The sequence below is a fragment of the Mya arenaria genome, chromosome 14 (assembly GCF_026914265.1).
Source record: "Mya arenaria isolate MELC-2E11 chromosome 14, ASM2691426v1".
Taxonomy (NCBI): domain Eukaryota; kingdom Metazoa; phylum Mollusca; class Bivalvia; order Myida; family Myidae; genus Mya; species Mya arenaria.
This window is the reverse complement of record NC_069135.1, coordinates 33,255,483-33,277,370: the sequence shown is the minus strand read 5'-3', so window position 1 is coordinate 33,277,370 and position 21,888 is coordinate 33,255,483. Positions and strand designations below refer to the sequence as shown.

At 34.0% G+C, this 21,888-nt stretch overlaps 1 protein-coding gene across 14 annotated transcripts in view; it reads right to left on the bottom strand.

Annotated features, from left to right (window-relative positions):
* Nucleotides 1–1,481: 1,481 nt before the first annotated feature.
* The window catches only part of LOC128216928 (6-phosphofructo-2-kinase/fructose-2,6-bisphosphatase-like), a 39,239-nt gene continuing 18,832 nt past the window's right edge, over nt 1,482–21,888 (bottom strand). For 9 of the 14 annotated variants that reach the window (XM_052923653.1, XM_052923652.1, XM_052923654.1 and 6 more), the window contains 8 exons: nt 21,770–21,843; nt 20,362–20,433; nt 19,789–19,935; nt 18,808–18,912; nt 18,294–18,335; nt 17,636–17,723; nt 11,900–12,027; nt 4,480–6,991 (listed from right to left, as the gene is read on the bottom strand). In XM_052923653.1, coding sequence (XP_052779613.1) covers nt 6,878–6,991; nt 11,900–12,027; nt 17,636–17,723; nt 18,294–18,335; nt 18,808–18,912; nt 19,789–19,935; nt 20,362–20,433; nt 21,770–21,843 — 770 coding nt within the window. In that variant the 3' untranslated portion in view covers nt 4,480–6,877. Of the gene's footprint in view, nt 4,442–4,478; nt 6,992–11,899; nt 12,028–15,494; nt 15,592–17,635; nt 17,724–18,293; nt 18,336–18,807; nt 18,913–19,788; nt 19,936–20,361; nt 20,434–21,769; nt 21,844–21,888 lie in introns of those variants that run through there. The other 5 variants (XM_052923655.1, XM_052923651.1, XR_008258156.1 and 2 more) reach the window with 4 other exon arrangements.

The following is a 21,888-nucleotide window of genomic DNA, read 5'->3' as shown; positions in this document are numbered from 1 at the left end:
CATTGTCGAGTCAACACACAGACAAGCTTTTTGCGTTCAATGTCACTTTGACCTTTCCATTTGACCTGATGACCCCTAAACTCAAAAGTGGCCATATACTGGTCAGACCCAACCCCAAAGTCAAGTTTGAGGGCCATGTGTGCAGGCATTGTCGAGCTATCACTTAAACAACCTTTATGCGTTCATATCAAGTTTGATGATCATAGGTCCAGGCATTGAGGAGATATCACTCAGAGAAGTTTTGTTTCCCCTTTCACATTAAAGGTCACTGTGACCTTGACCTTTGGCCCGATGACCCTGACATCAATAGTGGTCATCTTCTTGTCAGGACCAAATATCAGGTCAAGTTTGATGACCATAGGTCCATGAATTGTCAAGTTTGTTTTCAAGGTCACTGTGACCTTGACCTTTGACCCAGTATCAATTTATATAATGATATTTTTAAAGTTATACTCTTAATTTTTAAACAATATCAAAGACTGAATGGCCATATTTAAGTGATCAAGCTATGTGACAGACACGTGTGGACCTACCCATTATAAGCATACATTCGGTACACTTTGTCCATCGAAGAACAAAATGGGATATATGCCGATACATTAGTAGAATGTGTTCATAAAATTTAAAAAAAAAATAGCTTGCTATTGGTCCCAGATAATAGTCTTAGTTAATTGTATTGCTTTAACTTGTATTTAGTATTTTTACTAAGTGCAAATTGATTGCCAGTAAAGTGTATTAGTGCATAAATAATTAAGATTTCCGAGACTAAAGTGCTGAGGTTAAACTGCTATATTAAAATCACTATGTGATCTACATGTACTTAGAGTTAAATGTAAAGCATTCTGACAGTGTGAACCATCCACATTCGATGTTGTTGTTTTTGGGAAAATGAAGTTCTTACAATTGAATAAGAATAGTGGTCATTAAAGATCAAACGTTACATGTCGCAATTTAGATTCCTTAAAAATATCTCGACGGGAAGAGATAGTTAAAACAGATTTCAGCCCAATGTCATCACGACCATTACCCTTGACCAACTGACGTTAAAATCAAGTGCTCATTTGTTGGCCAACCAGCCTGTCTACCAAGCTTGAGGTCGCTGGGACTAATCGTTCGCAAGTAATCGATCGGAAACCGTGGAGACGGACCGACAGTCCGATCACTCGATGTCGCTCTTCGGGGGCATAAACTTTAGACTTTCTGACATTTTTAACAATACGCGACTAGTACTTACCTAGGCAAACAAGTCATTCAGATTTTTCAATACACTTTGATGATTTCCACCACTCCTTATGTCTTAAAAATATGAAATATTTTAAATCAGTAAGGGTGGGTCTAGGAGCTACATGTTCTCACTGCTGCCAGCAAGATCACTGATGCTAAGCTGGGACCAATAACTTTAATCCTACTCCCAGTGCTAAGACAATGTCTTGCAGATGGGTTTTTTTCTCCCTAAATAGACAGGTTTTTAAAGAAATGAATTTCATTTTTCACATTTATTGGTTTTAAAAATCATATACACACATACATAGATTGCACCTTATCCTATTGTTAGCAAAACATCCTGAATAAGAGTTTCATGATAACATTCAAATACGCATCAACAGTTACACACATATATACAACAAATACATAGAAACTAATCATGTCCACACTAAACAGTGGTAAAAAATGCTAAGAATTTCATTTCATCAAATTGCTCATTCAAAATATTCACTGAAAATATTGAGCATATACATATAAACCTTAAATACCCGTTTTAGCCCGGTGTTTAAACAAGCAGGTTGCTGCAGTAGAGAAATATGGGGCTTTGGAAGAATTACACATTGTACCAAGCTGTGATGATCTTGAACATTATGTATTTGACAGAAAGTGTTAGGAATTGTTTTTAATTAAAGTAATTGGTTTCAACTGCCAAATAATTATGTAAGGTTTCTTAAAGTATTCTTAATCATATTTAACACATGCAAGTTTTAATCATAACAAAATTAAAAGTGAATTATCTTACGCATTTCATCTATTAAGACGCTGGTGCAGCACCCTTTCATAACCTTATTTGCATAGATAATTGAAACATTCTCAAATAAACCAAAATGTTTCTATTAAAAAAGGATAAGACAACATAAACATTGATAAAAAGCTCTCTGTTAAAAATGAATCAGGAAATATGTATTTATTTGACTGTATTTGAACTGTCTTTGAGTCAAAGATGTTTAAACATTGTTAGGTTAAGGACAATGAAAAATTGCAAAAATAAATATTCATGTGTACCAAGTGTTCATCTTTCAACAGTTCTCTATTTGACCAAAGGTAAAGATTTTCATGACACTGGTGAGATGGTGCCAATGACAATCAGTGGACTGTCTATGAAAAAAATCCACACACCAAGACAAGATTTAAAATGTGTATGGTCATGTACAGGCAAGACTAGAACACCAACACCAAACATAAACAACACTATGTCTAACAGGTTCACTACAGAAAATGTCTGTATGCAGGGGCATAGAGTTACAACCTTTGATCATTAACAGACTAGGGATGTCATAACTGAAGCAATTTCATAATACATCATAACATGATGATTAACAACAATGAGGATTTATAGTACCTGGTTCATCTTATCACAACCTTCAAAATATATAAAACAATTAGTATAAGATATAAAGGTATTTTTGTTGAAGATGACAATGAAAAACATAACATTACACAATGATACTTGGCTATTGGTTCTTTGACTCCTATTTTATTTATTGAGTAGTTTCGTAAGCAAAACCCAAACAGTTCACCAAGAGCACCACCAAGCAAATGTCAACACTTGCCTGTTGTTTTTCAATTATGACCAATGTTCAAGATTTTGCTCACCTATTACAACACAAGGCTATCAAAATAACTCAACTTTATATCTTCAAAATAAGGACAAATAATGATAACTAGAACTCCGCGAGTCGGATGTGTCGCCTGACGAATTATTTACTGTCGACATTATAGCTGTTAGATTGGCATTTTATTCATTTATAGACAATGATGTTGCCATTTAACTTTCAAGTGTAGGTGGCATTTGAACCCTCAATCAGATATACCTACGGAATAAGTTTTCAGGTTGAAACCTCCTATAGTTTACGAGATATGCCACGGACAAAACCTAAGCAAGAAAATTAACAAAGGGCAATAACTTTAAAAATATGGCAGCAAGAGTAACGGTTCTTGTGCACTGCACTTGCCCTCAATGAGATCTATCTAGCTATGAAGTTTCAAGTTGATACCTCTTATATTCTTCAAGATATGCCCCGGACAAACTTTAAGCATGAAAATGAACAAAGGGCAATAACTTTAAAACTAAGAAAGCAAGAGTTACTGTTATTGTGCACTGCACTTGCCCTCAATGAGATATATCTAGCTATGAAGTTTCAAGTTGATACCTCTTATATTCTTCAAGATATGCCCCGGACAAAACTTTTAAGCATGAAAATTAACAAAGGGCAATAACTTTAAAACTAAGAAAGCAAGAGTTACTGTTATTGTGCACTGCACTTGCCCTCAATGAGATATATCTAGCTATGAAGTTTCAAGTTGATACCTCTTATATTCTTCAAGATATGCCCCGCACAAAACTTTAAGCATGAAAATTAACAAAAGGCAATAACTTTAAAACTAAGAAAGCAAGAGTTACTGTTATTGTGCACTGCACTTGCCCTCAATGAGATCTGTCTAGCTATGAAGTTTCAAGTTGATACCTCTTATATTCTTCAAGATATGCCCCGGACAAAACTTTAAGCATGAAAATTAACAAAGGGCAATAATTTTAAAACTAAGAAAGCAAGAGTTACTGTTATTGTGCACTGCACTTGCCCTCCATAAGATCTATCTACATATGAAGTTTCAAGTTGATAACTCTTATATTCTACAAGATATGCCCCGGACAAAACTTTAAGCATGAAAAATAACAAAGGGCAAAACTCTAAAAATATGGAAGCAAGAGTAACAGTTCTTGTGCACTGCACTTGCCCTCAATTAGATCTATGTACATATGAAGTTTCAAGTTGATACCACTAATAGTTTAGGAGATATACCCCGGACAAGCGAAAATGGGACGCAGACGCCGCCGACGCCGCCACCGCCGACAAAAGTAACCCCTATATGTCGTCTTTTCAGGCGACACAAAAATCAGCAGTGTATAATATTCAACAAACAACATTTATATAGTCTGATGCACAATTTCATTTTGTAAATCTACATTTTAACCCTGGAACAAATTCACATTTGTCTTTTTGTCTATTTATACTATGAATCCTGAGACAATCACAGGCCACATCTGATTGGCTCCACTGCATCATGTGACCATAATGACTGGTTCAATCGGATTGGCTATTGGCTGGCCATTTTCATCTAATTTAGGCACAGTAGAAACAGCATCTTCTAATGACCTAGCTGGATCAACATTCTGAAAAAAAAATAAAATGTTATCACAATTTCTTAATGAGTTTAATTACAACAGTTTTAATCTTAATATTTTCAATTTTCATTGAAATTCCAATTTCACCAAAAAATGTAATGAATAGTAACTTTGGTTACAATGTAAATAGTACTAGTAGTTAATTAAAATACGAGTTGTAAGTATATATACATACATGGTGTTATAATAGCGAGTAGTGAATCCAAACTTATTACATATGTAGAAAATTGTCTGTCTAATATAGTCTAGGTTTTTCATTTTCATTGCCTAGGTTATTTTCTTATAGGTGTTATCCCATATTATACACATAACACTTATACTACAACAACGAAAACAAAAACCTTTATATCAATAAAGGCAATTTTGTATCACCTATTTACAATGAAAGTTACTGAGAGCTGTCTTAAAAACAAACCTCACCTTTGACAGCTCATTATGGCTGCATAATTCCTCCTAATGAGAATAGAACTTACACATAATTATGACCAATGAAAAACATACAAATATACCCAGTAACTCCTGAACAAGACATACAAGGATGCCATATATACATTAGAATAAAATACACAATTTATCTTTTTATATTTTAATACAAATACTATCCATTTTCGAAAACTTAACAACATCAATTTAATAATTCAAAAATTCAAGAAAATCTAGAATAAATACACTTGATATCTTTTTTTACGATAATACATTTAATATTGCCTCTGAATAATAAAACAAACACCATACAATCATTAAAAACATTCTGTAAAATTTTCATTCCCTGCACATCACTGTAAATTACTAGAAACATAAAGCATTTAATCTAAAAGAAATTTGTAAATAGCCCTAGGAATTAGAAAGTAAGATAAGCAAATTGAATTACATATGTATATGTATAGAATACATATTAAAATAATGAATGACATATGTTATATTTAAGGAGCAAACGCTATACTCTTTTGTCTTTTATTTTTCCAGTCAGCAAAACTTGATAATTATTATTCTTTGCTATGCCTGTACATATTGACTCTGCCAACATGTGTTCATGTGTACATGTGTACCAATTTGTATTTGAATATCTGTTGTTGAGTTATGGCAGATCTTACATGTTTGAAGGGCTACTGCTGAAAATGACACCCATGCTATAACAATACCTTGAAAAGCATGACTTTGAAAAGCAGATCAGCTAAGAATTACTTTAATTTTATGTTGTTGCTTTTTAAATCTTGGAATGTTAATTACAAAATACATCATATAAAAGGCTACATTATTCTTATACAATCAATATTTTCAAAATGTATTTTTTGACACAAGACATTGTTACTATTTTGTAATTGACATAAGACATTATTACTATTTTGTAATTGACATTAGACATTATTACTATTTTGTAATTGACATAAGATATTGTTACTATTTTGTAATTGACATAAGACATTGTTACTATTTTGTAATTGACATAAGACATTATTACTATTTTGTAATTGACATAAGACATTGTTACTATTTTGTAATTGACATAAGACATTGTTACTATTTTGTAATGGACATAAGACATTGTTTAACTTCTTTCCATCTTAAATAAATATGAGTGATCAAGCCAACACAACACAAGTAACACCTAATGGATACAGTTAAACCTCTATATGCAAATTCGCACAGGAAATAGAGTGACCAATTAAAAGACCTTACAAAGTAAAAGTTGCATACAGCTGATTAAAGACTCTTCAAAAACACAAGCAAATAAGGCTAACACTATACATATAAACACCTGTAGTACAAAGATATGTCAAAAACACATACATGTATATCTGATTAACAAGGCTGTCAGCCATTTGCCCTTGATCTAATTATGGACATATTTTTGACCTGCAATATTTTTTGACCTGCAATATTTCTAACACGATTTAAAAGATCTGTTTCAGCTTCACTTGTTTTATCTAGATATATAGAGCTAATATTACAAGGTAGTTTACTTAAAAAAATTGACAACATTGCCATTAATCTTGACTTTAACAAGGTTTTCAGCATGAAATAATTACGTTTGTCAAGACTACACACTCGAAAAATCCATGTGCAGTAATGCTGTCAGACACGAAATGGCCCCTCTACCATCCTGGTCATGATTTAAACTGATCTGAGGTCTACCTGGCATAAACATTGAACAAATATATGGCTCTTTCTATAACTTGTTTTTTGATACTGAGCCATATTTTGATATGATACTTTCTCATATTATGTACCATTTTGTCTTTACAAAAAGTTAAGGAAGTATTGCAATTTGGAACATATTAATGTTTTGACACCAAACCAGATTCCCAGACAACTTTTTGCCTTTTATATTCTAAACCACTGTCAATATACACAGCCCAGGGCTGAACAAAGAAACCGGCCAATAACCTTTAACACATTAATTATAATTAATATCTAATGTCTTTATGACATGGACATTGCACGATATTTGAACTGCTCCTTGGGGTGGGGGTGATGATGATGGTGGTCCGGCTCTTCTTCATCAGAGGTCTCTTGACCCTCTAAACGCTCTTTTTTCTGAAACACAAGGAAACCCAATCAGATCTGTATTCTGTTGAAGTAAACTAAAGTGTTTCATTTCCTTCCTTTAGTTTGTCATATTTTGTTTGTCATTTTTTAATTATACGGAACGGATGACATTATTATATGTAATGCTTGATTTTTTTTTATACAAGTTAATACATTATGACTTATTATGATTGGGTCAATTATAGAAAGGATGACATTGTGACTTGTTATGCTTGGGATTTATTATAGAAAGGATGAAATTAAGACTTGTTATGCTTGGGGTTCATTATAGAAAGGTTGACATTATGACTTGTTATGCTTGGGGTTCATTATAGAAAGGTTGACATTATGACTTGTTATGCTTGGGGTCCATTAAAGAAAGGATGAAATTAAGACTTGTTATGCTTGGGTTTCATTATAGAAAGGATGGCATAATGAATTGTTATTCTTGGGGTCCATTATAGAAAGGATGGCATAATGAATTGTTATGCTTGGGGTCCATTATAGAAAGGATGAAATATTGACTTGTTATGCTTGGGTTCATTATAGGAAGGATGGCATCATGACTTATTATGCTTGGGGACCATTATAGAAAGGTTGGCATTATGACTTATTATGCATGGGGTTCATTATAGAAAGGATGAAATTAAGACTTGTTATGCTTGGGGTTCATTATAGAAAGGTTGGCATTATGACTTGTTATGCTTGGGGTTCATTAGAGAAAGGATCGCAATATGACTTATTATGCGTGGGGTTCATTATAGAAAGGATGGCATTATGACTTATTATGCTTGGGGTTCATTATAGAAAGGTTGACATTATGACTTGTTATGCTTGGGGTTCATTATAGAAAGGTTGACATTGTGACTTGTTATGCGTGGGTTTCATTATAGAAAGGATGGCATTATGACTTATTATGCTTGGGGTTCATTATAGAAAGGATGACATTGTGACTTGTTATGCTTGGGGTTCATTATAGAAAGGTTGGCATTATGACTTGTTATGCTTGGGGTTCATTATAGAAAGGATGGCATTATGACTTATTATGCTTGGGGTTCATTATAGAAAGGATGACATTGTGACTTGTTATGCTTGGGGTTCATTATAGAAAGGTTGACATTATGACTTGTTATGCTTGGGGTTCATTATAGAAAGGATGGCATTATGACTTATTATGCTTGGGGTCCATTATAGAAAGGATGGCATTATGATTTATTATACTTTGGGTTTATTATAGAAATGATGGCATTATGACTTGTTATGCTTGGGGTTCATTATAGAAAGGATGGCTTGGGGTTCATTATAGAAAGGATGGCATTATGACTTGTTATGCGTGGGGTTCATTATAGAAAGGATGACATTGTGACTTGTTATGCGTGGGGTTCATTATAGAAAGGATGACATTGTGACTTGTTATGCTTGGGGTTCATTATAGAAAGGATGACATCATGACTTGTTATGCTTGGGGTTATTTTAAAAAGGATGGCATCATGAATTGTTATGCTTGGGGTCCATTATAGAAAGGATGGCATTATGAATTGTTATGCTTGGGGTCCATTATAGAAAGGATGCCATTATGAATTGTTATGCTTGGGTTCATTTTAGGAAGGATAGCATCATGACTTATTATGCTTGGGGTTCATTATAGAAAGATTGGCATTATGACTTGGTATGCTTGGGGTTCATTATAGAAAGGTTGGCATTATGACTTGTTATGCGTGGGGTTCATTATAGAAAGGATGGCATTATGACTTGTTATGCGTGGGGTTCATTATAGAAAGGTTGGCATTTTGACTTGTTATGCGTGGGGTTCATTATAGAAAGGATGGCATTATGACTTGTTATGCGTGGGGTTCATTATAGAAAGGTTGGCATTATGACTTGTTATGCGTGGGGTTCATTATAGAAAGGATGGCGTTATGACTTATTATGCTTGGGGTTCATAATAGAAAGGTTGGCATCATGACTTGTTATGCTTGGGGTTCATTATAGAAAGGTTGGCATTATGACTTGTTATGCTTGTGGCAATACAATGTGTAATGTTTAGAGTGTTATAGCAGAAATGGCATTATGCTTGTTAACATTATGTTAGTTAATGAGTGGAGTTTTTTAAATAATGTATGGCCATAAAACCATTTTTGGATGGCAGTTTCTATAGAAGTGATGGCAATATGACTAGTTTTAATTGGAGTTTTATCAAAGAGATGGCAATATGTCTTGCTATGTTTCATATTAATACAGAAGTGGTGGCAATATAACTAGTTTTAATTGGAGTTTTATCAGAGGTGGCAATATGTCTTACTATGTTTGATGTTAGCACAGAAATGATGGCAATATGACTAGTTTAAATGGGAGTTTTATCAGAGGTGGCAGTTTGCCTTACTATGTCTGATTTTGTTTACAAAAGTGATGCCAAGATATGACTTGTTTTGATGGGATAGCAATATGGCTTGTAACGATTGGATTCTTTTCTTCAAATGATGGGAATATGGCTTGTTATGATGCAAGGTTTTAAAGAAGACAAGGAAGTTTTAATAGGAGTGATGGCAATATGACTTGTAACGATGGGAATTTTTTTCATAAAAGAGATGAAAAGATGGGCTGTTATAACGCAGTTAAAAGCAGGAAAGGCCTCATGATTGACTATGTTTTGGTATTTTTATAAGGAATGTGGTATTTTTTATAAGGAATGGGTTCATGATTGGCTATGCTTGGAGTGTTTGGGGGATCCCTTGGTGAAAAGCATTGTTGGGAGTTTTATACAACTACTTCAGTTTGGGGATATACAGAAAATATTTCAATATTTTATAAATATAGGGTAAAGAAAGATAATAACAGTTTACAGATGAAAATAATTGGAATACCGTGAGAAATGATAATAGTTTTACATGTATGATAGAGGGAGCAAATCACTGACTTCAATATAAGCAAAGCAAAGCTGGACTAACAAAACTGCATGCATTCCGTTAGTGTAAGAAAATATTTTAATTGATTTACTGAAAATATTTATTATTATATTTATTTAGTCTTCACTTGAATACCAGACAGAGAATGGGTTTCCTGTGTCAAATAAACATGGTTTTACATTGTATAAGATTAACTTATTTATATGTTAACAAACAAGAAGTTTCTTTGACAGCTCAGAACAATTCATTTTTTACAAATAGTTCAAAAACATAATCTTACAGAGCTCTTTCATCTATCAACAAACCAAAACAACAATTGCAAAACAATACATTGAAAGGAATAATGAAAAAATATACATGTCTAAGATAATATTTCTACACAGCACACAAGATATTCCATGCAAATACAATCTGGAATGATATACAATTTACTGAGATATCTTTTATTAATAAGAAATGAAACAAGAGCTGTCACAGTATGTGACAAATGCCCCCGAATGTGACATTGACCTACGAACAAGGTCAGTACATGAAAAGTTGATCTTGCCTTTACGTGTCAAATACATATGGCAAGTTATTTTAAATTGCCTCTGAACATAAAAAAAATACCACCCATACTTGACAACCTACACTGTTATGTCCTTATATTCAGAATTCCCTTGTGAATAAACACTTAGTATATCTTTCACCTTAGAGGTAGGGACATGGGTCTTGCACACGACACGCTGTCTTCGTATGTCCTTATATGCAGCACTCCATTGTGAATAAACACTAAGTGTGACCTTCACCTTTGAGGTAGGGACACGGGTCTTGCACGCAACACGTCGTCTTGGTATGTGGAACACATGTGTCAAGTTTTTTTAAAATCTGTCCATACAAGGGAAAGTTACAGCCCGGACACGACAACCTATACTCTATGTCCTTATATGCAGCACTCCATTGTGAATAAACACTATGTGTGACCTTGACCTTTGAGGCAGGGACACGGGTCTTGCACACGACACGTCGTCTTGGTATGTGGAACACATCGATGTGGCAAGTTATTTTAAAATCTGTCCATACAAGAGAAAGTTACAGCCCGGACACGACAACCTATACTCTATGTCCTTATATGCAGCACTCCATTGTGAATAAACACTAAGTGTGACTTTGACCTTTGAGGTAGGGACACGGGTCTTGCAGGCGACATGTCGTCTTGGTATGTGGAACACATGTGGCAAGTTATTTTAAAATCTGTCCATACAAGGGAAAGTTACAGCCCGGACACGACAACCTATACTCTATGTCGTTATATGCAGCACTCCATTGTAAATAAACACTAAGTGTGACCTTGACCTTTGAGGTAGGGACACGGGTTTTGCACGGGACACGTTGTCTTGGTATGTGGAACACATTTGGCAAGTTGTTTTAAAATCTGTCCATACAAGGGAAAGTTACAGACCGGACACGAGAACCTCTACTCTATGTCCTTATATGCAGCACTCCATTGTAAATAAACACTAAGTGTGACCTTGAACTTGGAGTTAGGGACACGGGTCTTCAAAGGTTGTGTTAACAAACAACCCAGATATCTAATATTATCTAGCAACAGAAAGTTAAGAACTTCGTAGCATATCATTGCACTGTTGCTTATATGAACCTGCCTTAAGCAACTGTCAGTCCTCTCCAGATCATTGAATCTTCTGACCGATATGCACCACTGTGTCTACAGTTATCAAACAATGATAATACTCACCACAGATCATTCTTGGTGCATATTTACCATGGGAATATTTGGGCTAACTTGATATGACAACTAAATCTATTCACAGCATCAGTACCAAACACTGGCCATTCTGTCAGTGTAGCTTACAGCAGGAATATTGAGGCTAACTTGACACATACAACTCAGTTGTATCTATTAACATCATAAATACCCACCACAGGCCTTGCTCGATGTGTGTTCACAGCGGGAATATTGAGGCTGACCAGACATGTACAACTAAATCTGTGAACAACATTAAGTACCCACCACAGGCCGTTCCCGGTGTGTGTTCACGGCAGGAATATTTAGGCTGACATATTCCACTCTACAGCCATAGGCCACCGGCGTGAGTTTTATCACGGTGTGAAGGGGAACCTTCAGATATGGAAGGTCCTCTGAAATATAACACAACAGTAAGGACTTGATTGTCAATGTTCACTTAATGTTAATATGTAATTGTCGCTTTTTTTATTAAACAATATTTGTTAAAATGACAAATTTTTAACCAAAATTCAGTTTTTAAAAAGAGCCCAAAAAGCATCTCATCTGGTTGTCTCAATCCATTGAGAGAAATAACTGTCCAAAGTATTAAAGTCTGAGTAACGGTTTTTGCAACATATGCTTGTCAATAAAATTCAATAAAAGATACAACATAATTATTCATAATCTAAACTATCCAATTAACACATTAAGCCTTAACATTTTAAGACATAGAAGTATGGCACATTTTTTAGTTAAGTACGTTATAAAGACGGCAGAAGAGTGCCAACACTCATCTATTCTTTTCAGTTAAAAAAGACAAGCTCAAATCTTTGCAAAGCCATATTAATGGTACAAAGAAATTCTGAAAAACTTTCCTCATATTTCAAATTATTACTGATACAAGGAATAAAAAAAAGAACAAAGACAACATGGAACTCTGTTACAGCAAACTAAAATTATCAGTAACATGTAAGTAGTATTAAGAGCAATAAGAATCACATGAAATACGAAAACAATACTGGGTGTAAAGCATTATCAAGATATCATAGTGTATGGTGAAATATTACTGTTGGATCTGCAATGAAATATAAACAGTGCACAAAACAGGATTGCATAGGATTTAAAACAAAAAACAATAGAACTTTCTCTTATTTACACCACTGACATTTAACAATAAACTTTCATGTATCCACCACAACAGCTAATACAATTCAGTTGTTCCTAGTAGTGCATGTTGTTTAGCTGCTCCTAATAGCACCCAACGTTCAATGTAATTCAGTTGCTCCTAATAATTTTGGAACTGACAATCATGTAATGTTTATCAGTTGGTCCTAAAAGCACACTGAAAGGCCAATGAAACCTAAATCATATGAATAGCCAAGGTAATTTAGTTGCTTCTAATAGAACACTGGACAGCCATGTAATTAGGAATTTCCTAAAATCATTTCAACACAACAGGCAATACCTTTTAGTTGCTCCTAATAGTATAATGGACAGCCAATATGAAATAATGAAGTTGCTCCTAAAATCATACTAACTGATCTGATTTACAATAAAAATATGATAGTTGCTCCTAAAATACTCACTACCTTCAATATAGTTATGTTGTTCCTCATAGCACACTAACAATCAATGTAATTAAGTTGCTCCTAAAATCAAATGGAAAGCAAATGTAAAAGCTGCTTCCCCAGCCAATATATTTCAGGATACCTTCAGGATATCTCTGTACAAGTAAAGTTACATAAATACTTTGTATACAATAGAATTCTGACATTCACTCATGCAAGCCAGGAAATTCGGAAGGTATTTTTGTCAGTAACAGGAAAATATTAAAAGCTTTGACAATATAGACTTTAAAAACAGAAAACTTCAGCTAGAAAAGCCATCTTTTACACAATAGCTGGATCAAGTGAAACTACAGCGGTCACAGGATTGATAAATACCCCACATGCCGCCTTGACACATGAATGGCTACTTAACTTCCATACCCTTTTGGCCCCATTTTCTTTAAAAAGGGCCATCAAACATTGGTGGATTATAACCAAAGTCAAATATGATGTGTACCTTATAGTTTATAACAAATATATCATTGTTTATTTTTAATCCATTTCACCAAGTCATTGTCTGGACACTGATTTTATTTGTTGTAAATTCTAAAAAGGAAAAGAGGACAAAGTTTAAGTTGAAAAGGGCTATGAGTCCATCAAAATTGGTAGTTTCTCACCAAAGTTGAACTAGACCTGTATTAAAATTCCAACCGACCGACTGACATGCTGACTCCTATTTACCCCTTCCAAAACTTTGTTTTGTGGGGTATAAGTACATAGCTACGAAACGAGGTGTTGCAAAACTATTACCACTACGAAAGTACGTGAAATATGCACAAGTGTTGATTTAAAATCCTACAAGAATATCTGGATGAAAATGTGAATTTCTCATTTTTCCTTTAGGGACACTATAAATCTATGCATTTGTCAAAGCGCATAAAACACAAGATACCGTTTTGCATGTTATTTTGCACACATTACTGGGTTAGATGATAGCACAAGTTACTGAAATGAAATATTATTTTTATAACAAAAATATAAGATTTTCTATCTGTTATATATATTACAGAAACATAAAGTTTAAAATTAGAATTCCATTTCCAAGTAACTTGGAAATTCAAGTCAATTTTCTAGCAATTTTAGTAACAAAAGGTTATTATTATTATTTGTATAATGTACATGTATATAGATTAAGAAATGTTCTGACTAAGCTAAAATGAAGACTATTTTTTAAAATATCTTAATTTTCATCTATTTTAGCTCTGAAATTGCAATATTTTTAAAATAAAAACAAATGCACGAAAGTATGAAGTGATATTGTGACAAACTTAACATATCCATTTTACAAGAGTATTAAAATCATTTTCATTAGTATCTATCTACTGCATCCAACACAGAAAAGAAATGCATGAAGACACCAGTCTGGTTTTTCAAGGGGCATAACTCCACAACTATCAAGGCCTGAGTTATGGGTGTTGCTTCTCATACTTGTCACAGGTCAGTGATAAAATGTGTACTATGTTCAAAGTGAATTTTTTTTCCAGGATAACATGTGTTATATGTTCAATGTGAATATTTTGACAATAATAGTGACACTAAGACTATGATGATGCCTTTTCTATTTGAGAAACATATGTCATACGCACATACAATACTGTGCAAGAAGAAAATCAGATTAACAAATTACATTGGAAACTATAAGATGGTTTTTCGTCCATTTCATTACCATTTAACATAGTCGCAAGTTCATGACTATAGCCCCAAAAGCAAACACCTTAGCACACTTAAAAATAGGTAAAAATCATTAAAGTGAAAATGAAGGGGTGGTGAAATGTCAAAATGTGTTCTACTACAAATAGCTATATATTGGCAGACTGGTACCATGCAATTTTTTTATAAGCCCATCTAGGCTTTTACATCAAATATTTTGTTAAAAAAAATATATGCATCACAAGTCCACAGTTTGAGCAAATGCCAACGCTAGTCATTTTGTTTGTTTTTCGGTCAACTAATGGCCTAAATAGACTATTATCAAAGCCAGACTTATGGGTTTTACTAAACATGTGTGTATTGTCTCTTGCAACATGTGTACTAAGTTTTATTCCAATATCTTGAACAGCTTTTGAGTAAGGCCAAGGTTAAAGTTTTTCACCACAATGCCTTCTCTGACAACATCAACGAAACCAAGACTATTATAATACCTTGTTGTTGTTTTCTTCAACAAGCTCAAAAGCTTAAAACTTGAGAAAGAGCAAAAACTGTGGAAATACAAGGGCTTAAAAATGGTAAAAACATCAAAAGCTTTGATCCAGATATTCTTGCAGTCTGAATACCTGAGAAGGGGGATAACTCTATTTTCACATTCCCCATTTCCGGTCATATTCATAGCGACCAATGACTCTTGTGGAACTGGCACATACGGAATCTCGACTGTCACACAGGTACATAGAATTGGGAATTATACATGCAAAATGTACTTCTTTATCTCATTTATTATCAGACGGTATCAAAATAGTTTCTTATATTTGTCAAACTCAAAATGAACCATTCAGAATCATAATTTTTTTATGTAATGCAGTAAAATATGGTCTCAAGTATCATAAACCATACATGTCTCTTGGTTATATCAATAATTATTTTCTTCAGATTGAGTTAAATAAATAAATTCATGAGAAACTGATATATAATACCGTCATGACATTTATTTAAAATATGAAACAAAAGTTGAACTCTGTTTTTAAAGTTTTACTTCTACAGCAAATAATAATAAGTTTTTCTCATGAACTTACGTTAACTGAAGCCAATGATATCAGATTATGAGAAATTCACATTTCATTCCTGTGGTATTTCAGTAAAATACTTATTACTGCAATCTTATTTACAATATAACCATGTTATCAGTTAACCTCTGAATTTTGTTACAAAAACAAACTTTACATACCCGGTATACATGAATACATACAAACTACTTAATCGCAAAACAGATTTTCTTGTGCCAGAGTAAATCAGTAAGTACATTATGGTACCATTTCTTTCAGTTTAGTAATAAATGTGAAACGGTACTGGAATTGTGAGGATTTTTCAAAGATTTAGTAATGCGCTATAGTATCATCCTTGAGTTGCTATTTACAATACAAAATTATGAAACAATTTTAGGAAAAGTTCTTATAGCAATTCTTTGGCGAGTGTTATAACATTTGCGTAATAAGTTCATAAGAGGTGTATTATATGGAAACAAATGTTAGGATTTTTATTTATCACATTCATCGCCAATTTTTTTTATATATGCTTCAGTAAAAAGTTTGCAACTAAATTTGTAGGGTAAAATGACATCAATGTCCACTAACATAACCATGGGTGAAAGCTGTGAAAACTCACTAAACTGAAAAAATGCTGGGGGCTGCTAAGGAAACTCTTGAAAATTATGTTTTTTGAAAGTCATAAACAGCTCACTCCAAGTGCTTAGTAGATTAGTTTTGAATCAATCTTTCCTGCCTAATGTGTGATGAAACACAGATTGTATTTAAAAGTATTGGGTCCTGTGTGGTGAAAAGGAATTGAGAATGTGAATCTGTTCCAGCACTGCTGTTATACAATTAGTAATTGGTAATTTTGAGATTCACTGTCTCTCGAAAGGTCTCAAATATTTTTTGCCTAGATTAGGTGTGAAAGTCTGTTGTTTACATTTTGTTGTCATAAAGCATTCATTAGATGTTGCAAGTATGATGATTCTGAAGTGTAACTCTGTAACAACAGCTCACCTGTTACACCCTGGCTATCGGGAAGGAAATTTTACATAATCTGAAAACATTTTGCTATTATGCTAAGTTGCTTGCTGGCGATGGAAGAGTTGTTACGCTTGTTCTAAGGATTATAAACGAACGGATGAGTTTTGTTCATTAACAGCTGATAATCTGATAATGGAGATGTTCCCCCTTACCCTTCACCCCCCCCCCCCCCCCCAGTATAAAACCCACTGGATTACACAGTTTGTAAGAATGAACCCCTACAACATTTCAAAAGGTAAGTCAGGTATAAATAGGATCACTTTCACCCATGCATTACATTAGTGTGATATAAAACAAATATGTTATTATTGTATCACACCTACAGTAAGATGTAAGACAATTAATGTCATGTTAAACTCATATACGTAATTTTTCAAAGTAAATATATGAACATTTTTTGTTGCAAAGGCTTTCAAACAGATACCGGTAAAAAAAGCAACATTAATCGTTTTTTCCCCCAGCATTTTCTAACATTGAATGAAAGAGTGAATTTATATAATCAAAATGTATTTTTTTGTAGTCATTGGCTAATGCAAATATCTTTTGGAAAAACTGCACAATTTTCAATCTATAACAACAACCTTAATCCTTTAATAAAACAATTATCACAGTACAAACATTGAATAATCCCCTTAATCAAGCACCCCTTAACCCTGGTAACAGGAGATATGTCCTCTCTCTCTCACCTGAAGACTTGTCCTGAAAGTAGGCCAGAAGACATCGGGCCACGGCCTGGTGACACACAACCATTACATTCTCCTGTCTCTCCAACTCCTGAGATAAGTTACAGTTCACAATTTAAGTTAAGTGTGTACTTATTTATTTCATTTGGCATGATTGCATAAACAGCTGGAAGCTGATATGAATCACTCTTGAGTCTGATACATTGGTAGAAAACAGTACTGACTCCATTCAGGGAGGCCATTAGAAAGCACCCCTGGTGTGGATCCAACCCACAACCTCTAGGGTGGGAGGCAGACACATTTTTAATACTTTTTGCGCTTTCTGTATACACGGTTACAATCGTGTTATCAGTAATTAATATTTTCCATAAATCCTATATTTAGTAAGTAGTTAAACATTTATCACTCCAAATTTATGTACGTTATACATGTGTTTGTATTGATTTTGAATAAGAGTGTCACTTTAACATCTTTGTTAGTACTTTTCATAAATATAAGCATTTTCCCATATTGATATTTCTTTTCATTTAACTCTTTTTTACTTTTTTTAATACTAAAACAAGTCGGTTTCATATTGCAAACAGTCAATGCATATAATTTTATATCAAAAGATCTCCTGCTTAGTGAGAAACATTAAACATAATGAACATAAACAACAAACCATTATAACTGGTTCCAGTCTGGCAACAAGGTCTTGGTACGACTGAAATGAAAACAAAACAATGAAAATGTGCAGTGGGGCCAAAAAAAAAATGGTTCGACTAGGGTTACATGTTTTTTAAAACAGGTAGGTAGGGTTGGTAGGCTTTTACATTTTTTTTATTATTTTTTTTATACATTATGTAAGAGCCTTATTGTCATTATTGAAGAATGGTATTACAATTATCTACAGTAAAAAGATTCTTAAAACGTTTTAAACTACATATTTAAACGCACAAACAGTAAAATAATTATATTTTTATTAGTGTTTTCAAATGCATTACCATGAAAAAAGAACTAAAGGTACAATAGTCTGAATGTAAATTAAAATATCTCAATCCTGATTATATGATTAATCCTGATCTTTAGAACCATTGTGAAATTCGTTAAGCCAAATCATAAAGATGGTGAATCAAGCTTGATGCGTTTTACTCATATTCTCATTTAATTTTATATTCATCACAGACATCACCCACCTCGCCAGTAGGGTATCTGTAGTGGTATTTATCCTGGTCTCGCTTGGCAAACTCCTCTGGGTACTTTTCTGCAATCTCTTCATATGTCATACCCTCACATATACCCTGCAGGGAAACCATTGTATGAGAAATACCCATTATTTAAATCACATTTAGGAACCAGCAACTGAATGGCATTCAAACTGTTTCCAACCGATCAATATCTGAACATCTGAAAATATAGTAGGTTCTGTTTTTCCAGACCTGTCTTAATGTTGGCAGACTTCATTTGTATTGTTATGTTGTCTTACATAACACTGTGATACATACACATGCACACATATGAATTAACATGTAAGAAAGAAAATCATGCATAACTGGAGGTTTCTTAATTGCTTCCCATTAATATGACACTTGTTATTTTAAGCTTTATTATCATTAGTACAAGCCTGTCACAGAATCGATCTCATTAAAAGCTTTCTAGGCAATTTCATCACAAATAGGAGTTTTTGCTTTTGTGCCAGGGAAATATTTTCAACATTGCGATGCTAGTGTTGAAAATGTCATCCATATATGAAATAGCTTCTGATGAAACCGTCTCCTTGTATACTGTGCTGTTTGTATGGTTGAGTAATCACACTAGTCCTTATTTTATAATTTGAACACAAAACTTTATACACTTGAAACCAACTTACAGCAGCAATTTCATTCATAGATTTCAATGAAAATTTTGAAGTGAGCGGAAGGAACCTTTATATAATATCAAATTTACATGTTCTGTATGAGCTTTCTGGTCCAAATCTGTTAATGTATAACAATATAAACCTCACACTGACAATACACCAGTACACCTTGGCATTAATCTCATTTAGTGCCTTCCAGTCCGCCTAAGGAGCCTTGATCTAATGTATAGTCTTAATTTGTTTGTGTTACCTTGCTAGTTCTTATCAGTTCTAATGAAACAATATAACCCCAAACTAAATAGACTGGGAACCAACTTACAGCATCAATCTCATTGAGAGCTTTCCAGTGGGCCTTTGGTGCCTTGATATGCTGGGCTGTCTGTATGGTTCGTGTCAGCTCACTCGTCCACACCTTCAGGTTCGGGATCTTCTCCTGGTCGACAAACTTCCCCAGCTCTTTGGCATACTGAAGACAAATGGTCATTAAGATTCATTTGAATGTCAAAATTTAATGTAAAACTTAGTGAGATACTGGTTGGTTCACAGTAGTCATCTTTGAACACAACATGTTTTTGTATAAAAGCCATCATCAGTATTATGTGAAAATATATATTCTTCAAGAAGAAAGGGATTTTCATTTTTTCCCCCATATTTTGTGACTGACAATCCGATTGTACCTTGTGGCCCCTCAAAAGCTCACTATTCCCCCCTATGTACCCCTAAACCTTTACATTCTAAGAAGCTACCGATTAATACCTCCTTGCCCCGGGGAGAAAGTTCAGAATCCCTGTCCTATGTGTCCCTGGAGATATATCATGCCCACACCATGGTGAAGAGGGAGCCTTCTAACATACACTTACACTTTTTGAGTAAAGAAGCTACCCATTCTTACCTCTTGGCCCCTGGGGGAGAGTTCACTGTCCCCTCCTATACGCCCCTGGAGATTCATCATGCTCTCACCATGCTGCAAAGAGAATAAGAGGAATAATTATTACCATAAGAGTTTCAACAGTATATCTTTATAAGTAATCTTCCCAGTTTGAAGTTTAGGATTAAATCTGAACAATTAATCATTGTTCTGCCAATACTTGACATGAGGATAAAATCATGCAAAGAGGAGGTTGATTATTTCTTAATGCCTTTATTTTGAACAATTGAAATCAGTCATACTTTGGCTTAAAGGAGCATTCTAGGCTTTGGCAAACTGTTTTTATTGAGATATGAGGAAAGAAATAGCAGGTTAAAATTGGCCTTTTAAATACTTGATATAGACCCTGAGAAAAGACCCATTGTTACCCTGAGAAAAGACCCATTGTTACCCTGAGAAAAGACCCATTGTTACCCTGAGAAAAGACCCATTGTTACCCTGAGAAAAGACCCATTGTTACCCTGAGAAAAGACCCATTGTTTTAATCTTGGTGCAAACCAAAACACGTAATTGTAATTTTTGCTCCTCCATTTTTTTTTGGTTATCTGAATATTTATGAAACTAATTTCATCTCAAACAATCTTACCTACCATATTAAAGGGACTAGACACCAGATGATACAACTGAGAGAAAGAAAGAAAATTGTCAAAAACTTACATAAAATTGACATCGTTGTGTATAAACGCATAAACGCATAAAAAAACAGGAAACCATTATGCGCTATTTTCAAATGGGGAAACACAGATGAGACAGCAACATGATTGTTGCCTATATTATTTTACATCATGTAAAATGATGTATTATCCGCCTCCTACTTGCTTCCATTGACAATTCTAGGCTTGTTTTGAGGAAATACTGTATTTGTCGATTTTTGGACCATCTGGTGTCTAGTCCCTTTAAAGCCCTGTAAGCAGCACCGTACTCAAATGTTAAATAGAACTACAGATAACATTTTACTTAAAGTGTATTGTACGCCCACATGTAATTTTGAAAAGTGTAACGTACACATTGATTTCAATCTACAGCCACAATGAAGTGCAAACATTTATGTATTTTACAAACATGATCAGCTTGATCCTAAAAGAAGAACTTCGTTCTTTAAAATACCCGACAGTGCTTACTTCCCTTGGCTAAGCATGAAAAACAAATCACAATGCTGGTCAAGGGAAGTCTCGGCGAAATTAATGAAGTGATTCTCAGCGGTTTTGCGCCAATCCTTGATTTTTTCAAAAGGGTTGTTAATTTGCTGATAAAATTCAACTTGCTACATTTTTGTTATGTTGCACAAAACTTGTCATGATTAAAATATACAATCATTTATACTAACTATTACAATGCTTCATCCTTCATATTATGTACACTATACACTTACCCTGGTGAGGTAAATAGTTCTTGGGAGGACATGGATATTCATCAGATAGTACACAACTCGACTTTGTAGATGACCTGAAACAGTAATGAAAACAAAAGTTTGAACTGTTTGCTAGGTTA